General features: G+C 46.1%; 1 protein-coding gene and 2 long non-coding RNA genes across 3 annotated transcripts in view; 1 reads left to right on the forward strand and 2 right to left on the reverse strand.

Annotated features, from left to right (window-relative positions):
- The window catches only part of LOC114097047 (uncharacterized), a 48,771-nt gene extending 43,492 nt beyond the window's left edge, over positions 1-5,279 (reverse strand). Inside the window, exon 1 of the long non-coding RNA XR_003583537.2 lies at positions 5,021-5,279. This is a non-coding gene — a long non-coding RNA (uncharacterized lncRNA). The remainder of the gene's footprint in view (positions 1-5,020) is intronic.
- LOC114097046 (uncharacterized) lies at positions 748-4,193 on the reverse strand. The gene is made up of 2 exons (XR_003583536.2): positions 4,075-4,193; positions 748-2,781 (listed from the first exon to the last, which is right to left on the reverse strand). It is a non-coding gene; the product is annotated as an uncharacterized lncRNA (long non-coding RNA).
- Snx29 (sorting nexin 29) overlaps positions 4,315-20,620 on the forward strand; it is a 385,059-nt gene continuing 368,753 nt past the window's right edge. The window contains exon 1 of the mRNA XM_027940802.3: positions 4,315-4,379. Coding sequence (XP_027796603.2) covers positions 4,373-4,379 — 7 coding nt within the window. The 5' untranslated portion in view covers positions 4,315-4,372. The remainder of the gene's footprint in view (positions 4,380-20,620) is intronic.

The raw sequence follows: 20,620 nt of genomic DNA on the forward strand, positions 1-20,620 counted from the left end.
TCCCCTTGAAGTCTGGCAAACACTCTTTCCTGTTACGTGGCCTCCGAGTGTCGGCTCCAGCATTTCACAGGTTTTCTCACTACTTCAAGCTCTCCATGAGTTTAGATTTCTCAAACACAAGAGTTGTTGCCTTTAACCTCTTGATTCTTGCCATCCAGGCTGATTCCCAGAAGGAGGAATAAGACTCATGGGGGAGGCTGCTGGTGGAAGAGGTAAAGCACAGTGGGAAAGAAGACAGACTTTTTCTTCTCTACTCACATTCAACACAGAGCACTTCTGGGACCTGATGTGTGGGCCTTTGTCCCCACACACCACGCAATCTTCCAGCAAATGCCAGGTGGGTGTTATAGGGCCAGCTAGTCTTTTTTTTTTTGAGAGAGAGAATTTTTAAATATTTATTTTTCAGTTTTCGGTGGACACAGCACCTTTATTTTATTTTTATGTGGTGCTGAGGATTGAACCCAGCGCCCCGCGCATGCCAGGCGAGCTTGCTGCCGCTTGAGCCACATCCCCAGCCCCCAACTAGTCTTATAAATCAACCTAATCCTGACACTGACCCTAACTCTACCTGGAGATAATGTCAGATCCCATAGGCTAAGAGTTTAGTCCCACAAGACTGCTCCCCACTTCATGCCAATCAAGTTTCAGACTGTTTTTCTGATTTACTGATGATAATTTGGAGTTTTCACAACCCTCCTCTTTATGTTCATAATTTGCTAGGATGGCTCACAGAACACAGGGAAACACTTTATTTTCATTTATTAGTTTATTATAAAAAATACAGATGAAGAGTCAGACAAAGGGGCAAGGTGCTTTCTTGGGATGTGCGGCCTGGAAACAGCTTGAATCTATTATAGTTTTATAGAGCTTAATCTGCAGATCCTCCCTGCCCCTTCCCAGAGGTTGGGAGGTAAGGCTGAATGTTGGAACCCTCTGATTACCTGGTGTTTCTGGTGACCAGCTACCCTACCCTTAGGCTGTCAAGGGATCCTACTCTATTACCACATTAAAGTATACTCAGGTGTGATCAAAAGGGGCTTGTCATGAGTAATAAAAGACATTTTTACTACTAAGGAAATTTCCAAGGTTTTAGGGGCTCTGTGACAGGAACAGGGGACAGACATATTTCATATTATACCATACATAAATGAGGACTTTAATAAATTACCTTGCCCTAGTGCCCCAGGGGAAAGGCACAGGGAGCTAGAGAAGATGCGAGACAGCATCCTCTTGACACCTGCCCAAAGCAGGAGCGTGCTGCCTTCCAGGAGCTGTGGAGGCAGGCCGCGAGGCCAAGCTCTCCAGGTCTCAGACATGTGAACTCTCCAGCAGGAATAACAAATTAACAGCTATAAGGTATAACTTTAAAGATGGGAGAAATAACTTCATCAAACAAACACAAGGATTCCCATTTCTACATTCTCTCACAGTCCCTACATGTAGGTATATTTTGACATGACTGTAACCATGGCTTTCTAGACTACTTTGCTTGGGCTTTTTTTCCACTTAATGTATTATCACTGGCATCTCCCCACATTTATGTTACTGGACCCAAGCTGGTCTGCTCACTACCTGAAAGCAAGATGGAGGGGGTGGCTACCTGCCCCCATCAAAAGTCTGTCTTAGGGAACTCAGGTACATAAAAGTGCCAGTTTTTTAAAATATATTTTTATTTGTAAATTGATCTTTTATTTATTTACATGCGGTGCTGAGAATCGAACCCAGGGCCTCCCACATGCCAGGCAAGTGCTCTACCACTAGGCCACAACTCCAGCCCCAAAAGTGCCAATTTTTGACTCCAGTGGCTGGGTCATTTTTCCCCTCAGAACTGTGGAACCAACATTACTGAACATGGAGTGGTGAGGGAGACTTTTATTCTAGGCCAAGAATAGAAGTGGGAGATAAAATTGCAAATCAACTTCCCAACTCTTGGGATCAGGTTATAGATACAAAATAAATGAGCAGGAGGAATGTTCACGTTTTTTATTATAATGAAGTTAGAGATTGTTTAGTGGTCACTCTGGCAGTCATCTTAGATGCAACCAGCCCATGAAGAGGGACTCGGTCTTCAGGCATATTGTCCTCAAAGATGGGGTAGAAATTCAGTAGTCCACCCAAGCAGTACAAGACCAGGGTTGGGTAACAGAAGGACTTTAATATGGAAGGAAAGGAGGTGCAGGCGGTAATGGTTAGGAAGCCTATGTGCTGGGTGGGGTCTTGGTCATTTGAGGCATGTCTTCCCTGCCCCAATACAGCAAGCAACCTTGATCTCCAGAGATTAGTTCCTGTAACTTTACATGCTTTTTGTAAGCTGATGCACAGAATTAAAGAATAAGAAATTACACATTCTGATGTTATCTGAAGGTCACAAGATGTTCTTGGTTCTGTTAGTCTAAAGAAAGATGCTTTAGCTGTTAATACCGTCATCATTTAGGTTCATATTCTCCTTAGAATTTAGAGTGTTGGGGAAAGGGAGGGGAAGTCAAAGGGTGACCTGCGAAGAGGTGGCCAGAGTTACATTTCTAGTCTTTAAAAATCTATTATTTCTAGTTAGGAATCTGCATAAGATTCCTGTGTGCTGGGCCATGATTTGCTTATTCTGCATTTGGGCTTTGGAACTTTCCAACTGCTAAATCAAAATGGGCACTGAGAAATCTCTGAAACAAAGGGTTTATTGAGGCATCACAGATGCTAGCTAGAAAGGAAGGACTGGTCCTGGGACAAGTTCCCTCGGCTACCAGCAGTGAGGATAAGTAGAAGTTGGAAAAATGTCTGCTGGATCTAAAAAAAAAAAAAAAAAAAAAAAAACCCTAAAATATTTAATAATGGAAAACGTTGTGGAGGTAGATATAATTATTTATGTTGACCCTCCATTGGCTACAGATATGAAAGAGGGGCAGGATGACACAAAGCAGGGGAACTCCCCCACCAACTCTCCTCACTTCCATTCTCCACCCTTTGTAACTTAGAATATTTCAGAATTGTTTTTTTTTTTTTTCTTTCTTTTTTGGCAGTGTTGGGGATTGAACCCAGGGTCTTAGGTATGCCAGGCAAGTGCTCTACCACTGAGCCACAGCCCCAGTCTCAAATCTTTTTTTCTTATCACCACCTTTTTTCTATTAGAAACAATGCTGCAGAGCATCCTTCTTCAAAGAGTTCTGGGCCTTTGCCGAGTTGTTTCCTTAGAGGTAAATTCCTGGTGTGTGTGTAAATATATATGTAGAGGCAAAGCAGCAGAAGACCTTGGGGGCTCTGGGGCCATAGAGAAAGGGGCTGGAATTCTGGCTCCATTTCTTAGTGGGGGCTTGGTCGTCAAGTCAGTGTTTTCAATTATAGATCAAGACTTATAGTGGATAAATGGAGTAAGTCTCTGTCAGCATTAAAAAAAGAAAAAAAAATCAGAAGATAATACATTATCTACAGAATTGTTAAGCATCTCAAATGTTCTTATGTGTGTACTGTGTTGTGATGTAAAAGACATTTTTTTTTTTTTTTTCCTGGATGTGAACAAAACAACCTGGCTACTTCTTCGACCTCTCTGGATATCCCTTTCCCCACCCATAAAATGGGGCAATGACGGTGCCGCCTGATTGCTGGGCAGGTGCAGCATTTGGCTTTACACTGGACCCATCCACCTTCTCCTGCTCCACCGCCACCACCTAGTCCCAGGCATTGTTACCTCTCGCCAGGACAATGCAGCAGCCCCCTAACCAGCCCTTTCTCCCCTGCCCCATTACAATGAGTTCTTCTTCCAGGAAAAGTGAGGCCTTGCCACCAATTCAGACTGTGTCACTCCGCTAGGTTACTTACGAGGACCTCTATTCCCTCGCCCGCCTGGAGGTGGGCAGGAAAGCGCCAACCACCCTGCGGGGCAGGAGCTCCCGCGTCCTCGGGGTCCCCGCTCTCCCCTCGCTCACCCTCCGGTGCGGCTCCCTCTCACCGCGCAGGTACGGGCCCCGAAGTCGCCTCCTCAGAGAGGCCCTCCGGGATTGCCCTCTGCCCGTGCCCACGTTTAGTCCACGGCTCTGTTTCCCTTGATTGTCACCCCTGTCAGGATCCCTGTTTTCTCCTTACTCATGGCCTTGCTCTCTGGCGCCAGCACCGAGGTGTGAGGCGCAGCAGGCGGAAAAACGCACCCTCACCGAACCTCCGCTCACCGGCGGCCGCCGCCACCCTCCTCAGCCCTCGCGCTCCAGCGGACGCCCGTGTTTACCTTCCGGGACGGGGGCGGGGCCTGGGCGGCGACGAGCTCTACTTCCGGGGCGGGGCGGCGGGCGGGGCGCGCGCGCTGTCTCTCGGCCCTTGTGGAGCGCGGCGGCGGCAGACGCGGCGGCGGCGGCGCGGCGCAGGCACCCGCCAGAGGAGCGGCACCATGAGCGGTGAGTGGCGGCCCCGCCGCTGTCACCCGCCCCTGCCGCCCCGGCTCCCGCCGCTGCAGCTGCACACTCCGGCCCCGAGTCCTCGCGCCCCTTTCGCCCCGATCGCCCGCAGACCCCGGCCCACCTCCCCATCTCTCTGGCTCGCGATCCCGCCACCGGTCCGCCGGGGTCCCGGCCCCTGGCCCCCGGCAGGTCTCCGATCGCCCGAGGCCAGGCACTCCTCGTCCCTGACTCCTGTCCCCGGGCAGGACCAGCTTCTCGATGCCTGCCCCCAGACCCTCCCAGTGCCCCAGCCCCGCGCCCCGTTAGCAGATCCCCAGTTAGGAGCCTTTGGGTGGGCAGTTTCTCCTCCCTCATTGACCCGCCGGAGTCCCGGCTCCAGCTACCGGCGCCGCTGCCCTGTCATCCCCCGCCCAGGCCCCTGGTCCCCTGGTCCCCTGCCACCCGGTTCCCCACCTGCAGAAAGCGCCTCCGGGCATCCTTGGTTGCTGACCCCGGGACCCGCTGTCAGCAAACCCAGACCGGCAGCTCCTAGTCCCCAGGGGTCTCTCAGCTCTCCGCCCCTTTGTCTCTCGCTTCGCTCTTATTCCCTCCACCCCTGTCCCCCAGTGCTCTTCTAGCCACCAGTTGTTCCTACTTACCCGACTCAGCTTCCCTCCCGGTCCTAGCTTTTTACGTTGGGGTTATTCTTCCCTACTCCAGACCCTTCCATTTCTTCTCTCAGCTCATCGTTTGAGGTCTCTCTTGTCCTGTCCTGCAGCCCTTCCCTTCTTGCCCAATGCTGAGCCCATCTGGCGACTGTTGCTTTGCTCTAGCCCCTCCCCGCGCCACCAGAGAGGGGGGTGGGTTTGGTGGGGAGGCTGGAAGTTAGAGGGAGGTGGGTGTAAGCTGCTGGTCCTGTTTCTGAAGTTTAGTGCCTTGACTCTGACTCTGTTCACCCTCCTGTCCTCCCTCTAAAGAATCCTATTGGTGTTTTGGTGCTAAGTCATTCTTGGGTGTTGTGTGTGGAGATGGGAGTGACTCAGGGAAGCCTCTCAGCTGGCCCCTGACTGTTTTTCCAGCCACTCTGGGATCTGGATTCACTTCAGAGGACCCGCCTACCCTCATAGTGTCTGTTTTTCTCCCACTGTTCAGTTATTTCTCAACAATCCCCACATCCAGGGCCCTTGGCCCTCTCCTTCCATCCAGGCATTTCTGGAGGTGTTGGGGGTGGGGGTAGGGGGGCAAGGCAAAGGGGATAAGTTGCTTTTCATGTTAAAAACTTTTATCTCTGTGGATCTTCAAGATAAATTACATGCCTTTTGTGTTTGCTGCTCAAGAGCAAGATTTATGAAATTGATGGTCCTAATGAATGGCTTGGTGACAGGGGTGTCTGGGAGATAGTTCACCTTCTGTTGCCAAAGCAAATGATTGGATCTAATGAATATTCTGATCCTCGGATATTAGTGATAGCACTGCAAAGATGTCATGAGCTCGCTTTCACTTTGAGCTGATGTTGCTGGGTATAAGTACAGGTTCTGGAGCCAGACATTTGGGATTAACTTTGCTACTTAAAGCTCTGTGATTTAGGCTAAGTTACTTGACCATTCTGAAAGTCCCTGCTAAATGAGGATACATAATAGCACCTGACTCCTAGGCTTGCTGTGACAACTAAATAACATTGGTCAGGTAAATTGATTGTGCTTCTCACATGGTTCATTGTCAGGAAGTTAGAGCTGTCACTTCTGTAAAGACTCCGTGTTGGGTGTAGTGGGGGCAAGGCTGTTTCTTGGAACATGGGCTAGGACTGTGCAATCTTTCAAAATCTTTGTGGCCTCATGCATGCTAAACATGAGCTCTACCACTGAGCTACACCCTTAGCCCCAACATTTTCCTTTTCTTTGTGATACTTGGAATTGAACCCACTGAGTTACATCCCCAACTGTTTTTATTTTAAGACAGGGTCTCACAAAGTTCCTCAGGCTGACCTTGTTCTTGGGATCCTTGTGCCTCAACCTCCCTAGTGGCTGGGACTACAGATGTGCGCTACTTCACCTGGATAATCTTTTCCTTTTTATATTACCAAGGAGTCTTTGCCATAAACTCAAAAGTTCTGGACCGTTCTCTCTTTTATCTTTACCAGAGGAGGAAATGAAATTGAGAAGCCAAAGGAAATTGATCATTTTCTCTTTCAAGGAGCCACTTAGCTTAGCATCAAAACTCATTTAAAACTTCTATTTTTAAATTTAATGAAAAAATCATTAGGTCTAAAGGCAAATTATAAAAGGAGACCAACACATAGAGATCAAACAAATGGACACAAGCATTAAGGATGAAAGCCTTCTTTTGGAAAGTTTGCAATTGAGGCGGAAAAAGTGGTTGTGGAGGGTGAAGGGGGAAATCCAAGGGTATTTTTAATTGTTTCTTGAGAATGCATTTTAAAATGAGTTTCCTCACTTGTGGGATTGATAATTGGCACGCAATAAAATAATGTGGTAATGTGGTAGGTAGGGAAATATTCCCTCTCTTTCTTTTATCCCACCCCCTTTTTTTTGTACAGGGGATTGAACTCTAGGGCACTTAACACTGAGCCATATCCCCCGCCCTTTTTATATTTTATATAAAGACAGAGTCTCAGTGAGACCCTCGCCCCTTTTATAAATAGATGATTTCAAATATCATGAAAGTGGAAAAAGTAGTATAGTGAACCATCAGAGATTTGACAGCTCATGATAATTTCACCTATATCCATGCCTGTTTTCCCTCTTCCAAGGTTATTTTGCAAGCAAGTCTCAGACAGTATATCCTTGTATCTATACATATTTTAATGTGTATCTCTAAAATACAGGAACTCCTTGTTAAAAACACAACTTATTTTTGTTACCATGCCCATGAAAAACAAATAATTCCTTACTAGTATCAAATATCTACTCCAGTTTCCATGATTGTCTTATGATTTTATTTTATAATGTACTTTTAAAACTCAGCATCTAATTTTACATAGTCAAGTTGTTTGAAAGAGACCTAAATGATTTAAAAGACAAAGAGACTATTTATAGTTTAATTTCTTATAAATTTTTTAGTGTATTCACAGAATTGTGCAGACATCAATTTTAGAATGTTTCTGTTACCCCAAAAAGAAGCTCTGGACTCTTTAGCGGTCACCCTTCAGGCCCCACTCCAGCCCCCTCTATGCATTTGTCTACTGTGAATATTTTATATAAATGAAATCATGCAAGCTGTGACCTTTGTGTTTGGCTTTTTTTTCACTAATGTCATGTTCTTGAGGTTCCTTTTTGTGACCAAATAATATTCCACCATGTGACTATTTCGTGGTTGGTTTGTGCCTTCAAGGGTGGATGGACATTTGGATTGTTGCCATCTTTTTGCTAAGAATAATGCTGCTGTGACACTTCACATGCAGTTTGGTGTGTGGGCGGTTTTTCATTTCTCCTGTTCAACAGAGCTAAGAGTGGAATCACTGGGTATATGTTTGTTTGGTTTAACCATCTGAGGAGCTGGGTCAGACTGTCCACCTGTCTGTAGCATTTTACATTCCCACCAGGATGGAAGGTTTGCTTCTCCACATTCTTCCCAACAGTCTTGGATAATAGACATTCTAGGGAGTGTGAAGTGGTACCTCTGTGGTTTTGATTTGCATTTCCCTAATAACTAGAGTGATACTAAGCATCCCTCCATGTGCCTGTTGGCCAGTTGTATACTTCTTTGGAGAAGTGTCTATTCAGATCCTTTGTCCAGTTTTAAGTTGGATTTGTCATTTTATTGTTGAGCTGTAAGAATTCTATATAATTGCTGGATACAAGCCCCTTTTCAGTATATTTGCAAAATTTGTTCCTGTTGTAGTTTGAGTTGAAGGAAACCAAGTCATTTATCCTAAGGATTCTTTGCAGGATTTGGCCATTGTCTCATTTTGGTGTGGCTTAACATGCTTTTCAGTTTCTTGTAGATCCTATAAATTGGCAATTATATGTATTTTTGAGTTAAAAATGTATGTGTAGAATCAGAGGTCCGATGGGTTCAAGGTTGAATACATCAAGTGCAAATAACCAGGAAGTGGTATGGCCCTAGATAATGCAAACACGTGATAAATGGGTATAAATGAGGCCAGAAACCACCAACATGACCATTAATAGTGGAGAGGAAAAACTTAGTGTGGTATGGTCACATGACAGAAAATGCAAGGATGTTAAAAGGAATAGTGTGATTTTATACACATCACTGTGGCTACATCTTATCATTAAAGTTCTGTGGGAAAAAAAAGGGTATAGAATTATACCTAAAATATATGCTTTGATGCCAAATAAGGCAGGCAGGCAAGACAGCATTGTGGATTCATATATGTGCATATAAGTAAACAAACTGTCAGAAAGAAAGACACCTGCTTGGGGAGACGCCTGCTGGCCTGTCTTTTTCACCTTCCCTTGCTTGGGGGTGGGTGTCTCTGGGAGGCAGTGGCAACAATTTATTTGTTCTCCTTGGAGAATTCCATAGATAGGAATGCTTGATTGCTAGCCTCCTCTGGCTGAGGAATTCTGATTTCCAGTTGATGCTTTTGTTTCTACTGGGAAAGGAAAACTAGTAGGGCCAGAAAGCCGCTGTTGTTCCCAGGCACAGTCTTTTGTTGGACTATGCTGGAGGATCCTGGCTGCACCTTTCTGTCCATGATTATTCTTTCAAGAATTGTTCTGACTTTAGAAAGACTGAAATCCCTGCTTCAAAGATGGGGCTGCCAGGTCCAGAGAAGATGCATGATTTATGGAACAGATCAGCTTTAAGGGCCTGATAGGTCAGAATTCTGCGCTTAGTGGGTCATTTGCTGCTATTTCTTGTCTAATGTTTATGTACATTTTGGCCACTTTTTCTCATTTTTCTGAAATGTCGAAGGTCATGGTTTTCTGCTTGGCTTTGACTGGGTCCTCTCCAGCAGTGACTTGTACTTGGAATAAAGAAAACAGCTGAAACAAGTGAATGGAAAAAAAAGAATTCTTGTGGTTTTCATTCAAAGCAGAAAAGTGATGCTATTAATATATTTTTTTCCTCAGGAAGGCATGGGGTCAGCCTGTTATTGGAGAATGTAAGAAGTAAATGTTCTGCTGTCTGCAGACGGTCGACCACCTCGTCTGCTAGCAGGTGCGGTGGACTACATTCCACCGACAAGGACTCCTGCTGTTGTGTCGCATGACTCTGTCTGGGTGACTAATAGGAAGTCAGATTCTTAGTGCTTTTAAAATTGGAACTGAAATCCAAGATTTCATGGGCTTCTCTAGATTCTGGCAATGTGAACCCACTTGCAGATAAGCACCTGCGTCCTGCCCCCATCTGCACACGTAGGCCATGCATTCTCAGGGGTGTGCTGGTACCCTGAAGGGGGAGAGAAGAGGTTCTCAGGGGAGGTTAAGATCCACTCCTGTGTGTAGAACACAGATAAGCATGTGGCACACAACCAGATATACATTAAATCTGTGGTGTTAAAATTTAATGGGGCCGGTGATTAGGATAAAAATGTCTAGGATGAATCCTAAAGGGGAAGATAATAGAAAAGATTGAGAAATACCAGTATGAGATGAAGTAATTGTATCATCATCATATAAACATTGCCTTTTGCTAGTTCCCCTAACATTTCAGGATACAGCTTTACCACATTGCTGTCTGGACTCCATACTGGTCACTTGTATGGATTACATCATCTTGCATGTAGCACAGTTTTTGAACTCTTTGCTTGTGGAGACACTTGCTGGCCTGTCTTTCCCCTTGCTCTCTTCCTCCCTTCCTTTCTGTTGTAAATAATGATGCAGTGAACATTTTTGTGAAGAAAGTTTTCCTTTTTTGGGGTTATGTCTTGAGGGTGATTTCCCAGTACTGGTTGCTTTTTTTTTTTTTTGGTTAAAGCAATGGTGCTAGTTTAGAATGTTGTCAGTAAGGGTGAGGGTGCCCGTGGCAGCAGAGACTGGCCAGAAATTCAGGGTCCAACATTCAGCAAACTTTTACTGGGTGACGGTTTGGTGCATCCTCTTATCACTTTGCAAAGGGCTGTACGTTGGTGTCTGTTGGGGCAAGCTGAGTAAACTTACCCCTTTGTGGTAATTACCCCTGCTGGGGTAATGCTGTGTGTATTAGCCAAGATTCTTCATTTGATTAAACTGATTTCAGCAACATGGGAATATATAGTGTCTTACTGGAAAACTTTAGGGATAATTCTTGCCAGCTTCAGACTCGGCTGGATCCAGGTGCTTAGGGAGTCGTCAGGATCACCTGTCCAGCTCTCAACTCTACTTTACTCTCTGTCGGCTTCATCCATAAGCAGCCCTTCCTCCACAGAGGCAAGAGAGCTCCCAGTGGCTCTTGGACCACATCCTATAACATAGCAACACTTGGATAAAGAGTGGGCATTTTCCCTTGTGTTCCAGGAAAAGTCCTAGGGCTGAAACACAGGGTCTGGCTGCCCATGTGGTCATCCTGGAACCTATCGCTGTGCATCTGGTTGGCCAGGACTGGATCATAAGCGCTGTCCGGAGCCCAAGGATGACGTCTGTTCTGCTATATGCCTCGATGGAGGAAGAACTAGAGGAATGGGTTGTTATAATTTTGGGTGGGGGTGGTCAGGAAGGCCTCACTGGGAGAGTAATATGTGAGTAGAAGCCTTAATGAGGTGCTTGACCCCTTGGTTTTGCGCCTGAGCAGCTAGAAGGAGTGAGATTGCTTTTTACTGAGGTGGGAGAGGCTGTGGGGGAGCAGATTTGGTGAGCGGAGTTTGAATCCTACAGGGGTGAGGACATTTCCTGGCCGTGGCTCCTGCTTGCTGATCCAAGAACCCCTTAGAGGTCTGGTAGTAGTGCTTCCTTTGCTACCTGGTAGCACCCTGTTGGGCCTGGTGCCCCACTTTCTGAGGAAGGAACAATCATACCCACACCCATCTCAATTTCCTTTGCTTGTGCCTGTGGATGTTGGAATCTGCTCATTCCTCCCCCAACTTTAAAAAAAATATTAAAGCAATAAACCAAAATTAAATTAGAGACAATTATGAAAATAGAGAATGTACCTAGCACATTAAATATTTAGGAATTACATTTCTTTGTTTAAAGCTTATGTATGTATTCTACATAATTGCATTGAGCTTCCATTTGAATTAGTGTTTCCATTTCAAAGCATTTATCCATGTTCCTTCTCTACACAATATTTTAAAAGGCAGTATAACATTTGGTGAAATTAATGTATAGTGGTTAGGTAGGCTTTCTGCCATTGTAGCAAAAGAAAGCAAATTTTCAATTTATGATGTGTGGGACAGGAATGGCAAATGTTTTCAGTGAAGGGCCAGATAGTAAATATTTTCTGCCTCCTGGGCCATCTGGCCTCCACCCCAAGTACTCATCCTGCTGTTGTAGCATGAAAGGAATCTCAGGCAATACAGACATGAAAGATCATGACTGTGTTCCAATAAAACTTTATTTAGAAAGGCAGGGAACAGCTGGATTTGGCACGTGGCCTGTAGTTTACTGATCCCTCTTCTAGGACACTGCATTGAAAATCTTTGTGCCCCTTTTGCTGTGTTCAGGCAGTCATTATGCTGTGGTGGGAAAAGCTCTGGATGCAGATGTCCTGGATTTAACTCTCTATTTAACTTGGGCAAAGGTTGGAACTTCTCTGACTCTTAACTCTCCCTTTAAAAAATGGAAATCGAAGCAAATGTGTAGTGCTTTATTTAGCACCTGGAAGACGGAGGGACTGGTGAAGTAGTTATTTATTCTTTTTCTCATTTCCCCCATTCCTCCCCTTTGTGTTCAAGGTGTCAAAGGGTATTACATATATATATATATATATATATATATATATATATGTATATATACACACACACACACATACACACATATGTATGTATATATATACACACACATATACATACACATATGTATATTTTTAGCTTTTGGTGTGTGCTGCACATCGTTTTTCAGAACTCACTGTGTCAGTATATCACTGTCAGTGGGTGCATCTGATTCTGATTTTCTATAGTTTAGCACACAGGGAGTTTTCCTTTTAAATATTTCTTGGTTAATTATATAATTATAAAATTTTGTTGTATGGTTGTTATTAGTAAGTGTGTACTTAGCCTTTCTGCAACCATGAGGGAAGGTATACTTTCTCTTCAAAATATTTGTACACTGCCATTTTAGTGTTTTTCCTATAGCAGAGATTAGCATGCTGGGCCAGCGGCCTAATTTGTAAATAAAGTTTTATTGGCACCCAGCCATACCCATTCGTTTCCTATTGTCTATAGATGCTTTCATACTACAATAGCAGCATTGAGTAACTGTAACAGAGGTCCTATGGCTTGCAAAGCCAAAAATATTTACTGTTTTGCTCTTTTCAGAAAATGTTTGCCCATCCCTGCTCTAGAGAAAATTGATGGCCCTATTCTTTGCTCATTTGTGAATTGCTGTTGGCTTGGTCTTTGATCTTAGACATCAGGAGCCCATCTGTCTCAAGGCAGAGCCTGCCTCTTTCCACTGTGTGATGGTGGATGATCTGACCTTTTGTCCTCCCTTAGCAGCTCTGCTTTACCCCACAGTCCTGGGAGGAAGAATGGTCACCCATCCATCTGTGTATGAGCTAATGTTTGAACAGACTACTGCCTCTTCCACTGCTGGTGTGTTTGGGACAGCTACTATGTCCTGGGTTGGTCTGGTTCTCCCCTTTTAAAGCAGTCACCTAGAGAACCCACTAGAGTCTTTGTTCTGAGGCAGGAGGATCGTGAGTTCAAAGCCAGCCTCAGCAATGGCAAGGCGCTAAGCAACTCAGTGAGACCCTGACTCTAAATAAAATACAAAATAGGGCTGGGGATGTGGCTCAGTGGTCTGTTTTGGGTGAAAGGGAGCATGACTGAACCCCCCCAAAAAAGAGTTGTTGAGTTTTCTGTGAGTGGGGGTTCAGTCATGCTCCCTTTCAGCCCACAACAGACTCTCACCTAGGGCAGTTGTGATTACCCACAATCCTTTCCATAGTAGGATTGTGGCTTGACTGGAGGGCCAGGGAAGTACACGCGCGCGCACACACACACACACACACACACATATATACAGTTTATTGTGCCCGTGAGGTAGCAGAAAGGTTTCTCAGAGAAGGTACCATTTGAATCAATCACCAGGAGACTGGTTTTCTTTGGTGATATTTCACAGAAGGAGTCTTCTAAAGTTGAGTTGCCCAAGGGGTTGGTCTGCTCTAAAGGTTGGAAGGCATGGATGGGGATAAAATGTTGGCTCTGTCACCTCTGGTCTCTTCTTTGGCTAAATGATCCATGGTTCCAAGCATCAGTTTCTTCATCTTTCATAGCAGGGCTGCCAGCTCTACCTTACAGGTAGACGTGAAGGTGAACTGTGTATCGCAGAACGGCAAGTTATGTTTGGTTCATGAAGATCTGGCTGGAACACAGTTCTAAAAAGAGTATAATTAGGTACTAACAAATTGACATGAAAATCTGGTTTTTCAGCCTCTTGGAAAACCAGGAGATGGGGCCGTTGCTGATACTGCTGCAAGGTGCTGTTGTCACCTGGAACTGAGCAGCAACTGCCACCTAAGGGGCCTCTGCCCAGCTGCAGTCTCTACCACGTCCTGCCTTCTGCCCTCTGGCACCTCTTTCATTTCCATTCTCTGCCAAGCATCGGGGTCACGTACATGCCCCTGCATCTATTGGCAGTTCCTTCTGCTCTTCTCGACTTTAACTTCTTCTTTCTCTCCGTTTTTTAAAAAATTTGGAATGGTGGTGTGCTTTGGAGGTGGGCAGGAATTAATAGCAGCAACAGCAACAGCAACAGCTGCTATTAATTCCTGATGCCTGCAGGTGTAGGTGTGTGCTTTCCTGCAGCGGGCAGGCGGGGGACATGCCTGTCCACTGCTCAGGTCTGTGCAGGGGTCTTGGTAAAAGGGAAAGGAAGATGGGAACGTGATGATGGTGTGGGCTGGCCACAGCCTGCTGGGGGGTCTCTAACGTGGTGCTGGGGGTCCGCCGTAACGTCTGGAATCAGACACTATTATTTTCATTATCAAGCCCCTCTCCCCCGGCATTCGGCATTCGTTCTGGTAGGGTAGTGGTCTGTTAAATTCAGCCCCAATCCTGCTCATTAACACCTCATCTAAGGCTGCCGTCACACCACAGGGGGGTGGGTGAGGAGTCGTGAAAGCAACCCTGTGGCACACAAAGCCTAAAATATTGACTGTCTGGATCTTTATAGAAACTGTTTGCCGACCCCCACTTGTTAAAGGTGCAGGTTTTTCCAGTGAACACCAGAAGCACAAATCGTCTGAGACAACCTACTGCAGATGCACTGGCAGGGCTCGGTGGAAATGCTGCTCACAGGGGTTTTGCAGGGCATATTGAATGGATCACATAGTATCATTTTGTGTATCCTGTAATATCAGTAAGTTGTTTGTAGTGTATTATTCTGTGCTTCCAGATGTTCTGGCCACTGTGTAGATAATCAGGAGATCAAAGCCTAAGGGCCAGCTGGGAACAGCAGGCGGGGTTGGGGGTTGGGGGTGGGGTGGCTGTCCCAGGGCCTGGAGAAATGTGGTTGTAGTTGGAGGGGCTGTGGGAGCAAGGCCTGGTTTTAAAAATTAAATCTGGGGATACTATGACATCCTGGAGTGCTGAAGGAATCAGATAGGTGGGGAGGAATAATTGATGATGTGGGAAAAAGGGACAATTGCTGGAGCATGGTCTTGAGCAGGCGAGAAGAGGTGGGACTCAGAGCACAAGTGGAGGTGTAAGTTACTTAGCTTTTTGGAGCCTCAGTTTTGCCACCTGTAAAACGGGGCAGTTAAACTTAGGATTTCTCAGCTGCAGCACTGTGGATGTTTTGGGCTAGACGGTGCTTGGTCGTGGAGACCATTCTGGGCACTGCAGGTGCCAGTGGCACCCTTGCAGCTGTGATAATCAAAAATATTTCCATACTGATCCAGATGTTAGAGACTTCTGTCAGACACTCCCCTCTGGGTATTCAGAAGTGCACAAAAGAAGTGAAGGTTTTCTACTATGTGTCACTTAGGACTGGGTGTTCCCTGGAGTCATCTCCTTCTGCCTTTGGGGGACTCTCCTGCAGTTGTTCCTTTGCCTTGGAATGTCCTCTTGGCCAGCATCTACCTGTTGCAGTCCTTCTCTCTTCCTTGAGGTGGAATTCACACAGAGGTGAATTGTTTAAAAGTGAGCAGCTAAGTGGCATTTAGTATGTTTGCAGCTTTGTGGGGTCATCACCTTTTCATCAGCCAGAGGGAACCCTAACTTCTCCCCTGTCCCCCAGGTCCTGGTGACGTCTAGCTGTGTGTGTCTCTGGACTTAATGTCTTACTCTTCTCAGTTTGGGAGGCACAGCTGGAGCTTGAGTTCCTCAGTGAACCTCCCCTCCTCCCCCAGCAGGATGGCAGTGTGGTGTGGTGACAGGAACACTGGTCTGAGTCAGGGGGACCAGGGGCCCTACCTTCAACTTAGCTCTTGCATTGCTGTGTGATTTCAGGCAGAATTCTTGGTATGCATCCAAAGAACATGGCCTTCTTTTCTTTCCTCTCATTCCGGCTTTGGTTATAGCAAGGATTTCACAGTTAGCCTCAGACGAGAGAAGTGTCTCCACCACTGCAATGAGAGGCAGAGAAAATACCACTGTTTAAATATGTATGTGGCCTTGATCAGGTGACCTACTCTCCCCTGGGCCTCCAGGGGTACAGTAGGAACATGGCAAGCACATGCTTGCATTTTGCTCATTTTTCCTCCCCAGGGGACCCTGGTTTACCTTTTCATCTTGCAGGACACTAGACCCAGAGTATGGATTAGATAGCTTTGCCTGTACTTTGGCGTTGAAAGGACTTCTTGGAGCCAGAAGTCTTGATGCCTCTGGAGTGTAAGCTGCCAGCAACAAAAACAGTTAAATCGGACGTGTATAAAGTACTCGGTATATACTAGGCCCTGGTCTGGGTGTGCCCTATGCATTCACTCACTCAGTGGTCTAGGAGGTGGTCTCTGATGAAGCGCTTAAGGCAGATAGGTGAATAGTTAGGGATAGGCCTATCTTGTTCTTCCACTCTTTCTTCCCGGGCAGCCCCTTAGCTTGAAAGGAGACTCCAGGCAGAAGACCAGAGCCTTGTGGTAAAAATTAATTTAGGACCTTAATGGATCTACACATGAAATTAAACATTACATCCTAAGGACTCTAAACATCAAAGACAACAAGCCAGATGTGGTGGCACATGCCTGCAATCCCAGTGTCTCAGGAGGCTGAGGCAGGAGGATCACAAGTTCAAAGCCAGCCTCAGCAAAAGCGAGGCCAAGCAACTCAGTGAGACCCTGTCTCTAAATAAAATACAAAATAGGGTTGGGGTGTGGATCAGTGGTCGAGTGCCCCTGAGTTCAATCCCTGGTACTGCCCCCCCAGCCCCCCAAAAAGAGAAACAATAGGTGGCACCTGCATACACACCAGGTGATAGGATTTCACGAGGGCGTGTGGTACCTGTGTTAGTGGCAGGATGACTGAAGTTCTGACAGGTGTGTGGGGCTGGGAGGGATTCCTTGAGCTCCTTTCCATTTTCCATTCTCATTTTGGTAGTGATCTAACAAGAAATGGGAAAAAAATCCTCCTCTGGCTTCCTGGTTGATGGTGTTGGCTGGGGCTGCCCCTGGAGAAGGAACAAGAGGGCTGGGGTTTGGTCACTCAAGTATCACCGAGAAATGCCTTCAGAACTAGCAGTGGGCTGTAGTGGCAGGTTTGTAACAGGGGTGAGCAGGATTTAGCAGGTGGCACTGCCATGAGCCAGTGGACTTGGAGTTGAGTCCTCTTTGACATTTCCCGTGGTCTAGCTCTGGGTCATTTCCTGTCTGGGCCTTGGTGCTCTCTGTTGAATGGAGCCCCTGAACCTTCTGTTAAGGGTTGAATAAGCCAGTCCTTTACCGACTTACCCGTAGCCGGGGCTCAGTAGTGGGCATCAGCTCACTGCTCCTTTTGGGTGGCTGCAGTGCTTAAAGCTGGAGGATTCTTCTGGCCTGAGCATGTGTGGGGGTGCATTCTCTGCCTGTCACTGGGGTAAGGTAAGAAAGAGGACACTGATTTCTCTATCTTCCTGTCTTCACAGGGTCCCTGGGTTTGCAGACTGTAGAGCTGACTAGGAGGGCATGATCTTATGCAGAAACCAGTACCCAGGGAAGGGAAGTGATTGTCCATGTCACATGAATACCAAGGAGCTTGGCTTGGATGAGTACTCATGTCTTATGACTTCCCACTCAGTGCTCCTCCCAAGATTCCTCATAGCCAGGGGCCTCTCTGGGCACTTCACCATTGATAAGTGTCCTCGAGGTCACCTGTGCACCCTGTGTCCTATGAGACTCCCTTCTTACAACCCCTCTTCAGGGCTAAGATGGCCACAGGTGTCCTAAGATCAGGATTGTCTCATTTGAGTGCTTCCTGCTTGCAGAAGAGATCACAGCTGGGGAAGTGAACCTCTGGATTGAGACCTGTATAATCTTAGGTTGCTTTTCTGTAGAATATCGGCTGCCTCCCAACCCCCATGAAGAGAGATTTTGCAAAGTAAGGCCCAGGAGGGCCTTAGAACAAGCAGGACAGCAAAGTACCCTAAGAAATATCTAGGATTATTGTGCATATCAAGAGGTATATGTGCTAAATTCTTTCTGTTCAAGTGTAGGTCAGGAGCCAACCAACATCACCTGGAAGCCTGTGAGAAATGCAGAATCTCAGGCCCCACTGTTCACCTTCTGAATCAAAACCTGCCTTTTTTTAAAAGTATTTTTATTTTATTTATTTATTAATTTTTTATGTGGTGCTGACGATTGAACCCAGTGCTAGGTGAGTGCTCTTCCACTAAGCCACAACCTCAGCCCTAGAACCTGCCTTTTAACAAGATGCCCTGGAGATGCATGTGCATGTTAGTTTGAGAAGCACTGTGTTAGAATATGTCAGTAGTGAGGTGATAGAGATTATTTTCCTTATATATTTTTTTCTGATTTGTTTTTATTGCATTTTTCACATAAATTACTTTCATAATGTGAAAAATAGCAAAGGCATTTCCAGGAGCAAAACTCTGTCAGGTTTCCCATTGGCATTCCCAAGGGCAAGTAGTTGTGGGGTCTAGTACTTTGAAAAAGAAAAGCAGAAGACCCAACTTCTGTATTCTGATGTTATAAAGGAGGGAAGTGCAAGGGACAGGGTGTATCTTATTTTATTTTTGTACTAGAGATTAAACCCAGGGGCACTTAACCACTGAGCCACATCTCCAGTCCTTTTTATTTTTTTATTTTGAGTCAGGGTCTTGCTAAGTTGCTAGTTTGGCTTTGAATTTGCGATCCTCTTGCCTCAGCCTCCTGAGCTGCTGGGATTACATGTGTGCACTACTGTGCCTGGTAGGAGCAGGATTTATTGATAGACACAGGTGTCAAGGGAGGTGTTGGAGGGTCTTGGGCAGGTAGGTCTGTACCCATCCTGAATGACGATGGCCATTCTCTTCTGTTGGGAATGTTTTCCTTGTTAAGACCCTCTTCTTACTGGGCAGTGGTGGCGCACACCTGTAATCCCCGCGGCTTGGGAGGACCACAAATTCAAAGCCAGCCTCAGCAACAGTAAGACATTAAGCAGCTCAGTGAGACTCTGTCTCTAAGTAAAATACAAAATAGGGCTGTGGATGTGGCTCCGTGGCCAAGTGCACCTGAGTTCAATCCCCAGTAACCCCCCCACCAAAAAAAAAAAAAAAAAAAAAGAACATGGTAGCATCTGATGTATTGGTTGTTTTACTGTGTGTCCTGGAATATCAACTTCCTGTTTTTCTCTCCAGGCTTGGAATAAGGCAAGAGCCTTGGTGTGGTGGTCCTCACACAGGCTGTAAAGGGGCAGTCTTGTGTTAGGATCACATCAATTAGTGTTCAAGTTGGAGCAAATCTAAACCTTTATCCTTGTCCACGCACCCCCTGTGACTGGCCCCTGCCTGACCTCCTGTTCCTTTCTTTTTTGCTCAAGTCACGGCAGACTTCCTTCTAGTCCTGGAAGACTAGGGCCCCCAGCTGTTTGCTGTGCCTGGATTTTTTGCCCTTCTGTTTTTTTTTTTCCAAGGCTGCTTCTCCTCTTTGTAGAGGGCTCAGCTCAAATGCCATCTGTGTAAAGAGGCCCCTATGGCTGCACTGGCTAAGTGGTCCTCTTCCTTCCTATCTCACCCCTCTGTTTGGTTTTTCTTTATAGCCTGGGTTTCTAACATCACTTGTTGGTAGATTTTAGCTCCATGGGAAAGTGGCACACTCCTGTGTCCTTGCTGCTTAGAGCATTGCTTGCCACACATTTAACAGTTAAATGCATCCTGAGTGGATCCACTGATCAGTGCACGTCATCGTTTGATGCCTCTGAGCTTGTTTCCCTGTGCATGTGTGGTGTCACGACTGCCAGGGGGATTTCGAAGGTTAAAGGAGGCGATGCATGCAGACTGCTCAGCTTGTGCCTGTCATGCGGGAGTGTCCAACACATGGTGGCAGTTGTTGTCAACTGATTGGCCTTTACTTGGTGTGCAGGAATCAGGGACCATCTCTGAGGCAGTGCTCCTCTCTGGTGCAGTCCACATAGAGTTGCCCAAGACAGAAGCAGCTTGATAGCAATTCAACACTTGTGGTGTGGAGCATCTTTGAAAGACTGCTCTGGGCCTGCATCATAACCTGCAGCCTTGTCTCTGTTGATTGGAGTCATTGTGCTTCTTATGGAACTTTGGTTTTAGAATATCAGTGACCCACCTAGTACTTTGGTGCCTCAGACCTTCTTAAACAGAAGTTTGGTGTATGTCATATGTTTCATTTGGGAATGTTTTTGGCTGCAAGTAACAGCCCAATGTGTAGTGGCTCGAACAAATGAGGGTTTTTATTTGCTGAGAGTTACATCATTTCTGGTATTGGTTTAGCAATAATATCCATCCAGTTTAGTGCCTTTGTAATTCTTTTGACCTTTCCCTGAGGCACTTGGCTTCATGATGGCAAGATATTGCTGTGGCTCCACCCCACATGTTTACAACTAAGGCAAGGCATGTGAGTGGAAGAAGGCATGATGCCCTGCATATCTGTTCTCTGTATAAAAAGGTGTAACTTTCCCGGTACTCCTCTGATTACTTCTCATTGGCCAGACTTCTTAAGGTCAGCCTTGCTGCTGAGAAGAGGAATTATTAGGGTTTTAGTGTGGGTTGCTGCAGGTGGTGTGGGGAAAGGATGCTGGAGGTAATGGTGAG

This window comes from Marmota flaviventris, chromosome 19 (assembly GCF_047511675.1).
Source record: "Marmota flaviventris isolate mMarFla1 chromosome 19, mMarFla1.hap1, whole genome shotgun sequence".
Taxonomy (NCBI): domain Eukaryota; kingdom Metazoa; phylum Chordata; class Mammalia; order Rodentia; family Sciuridae; genus Marmota; species Marmota flaviventris.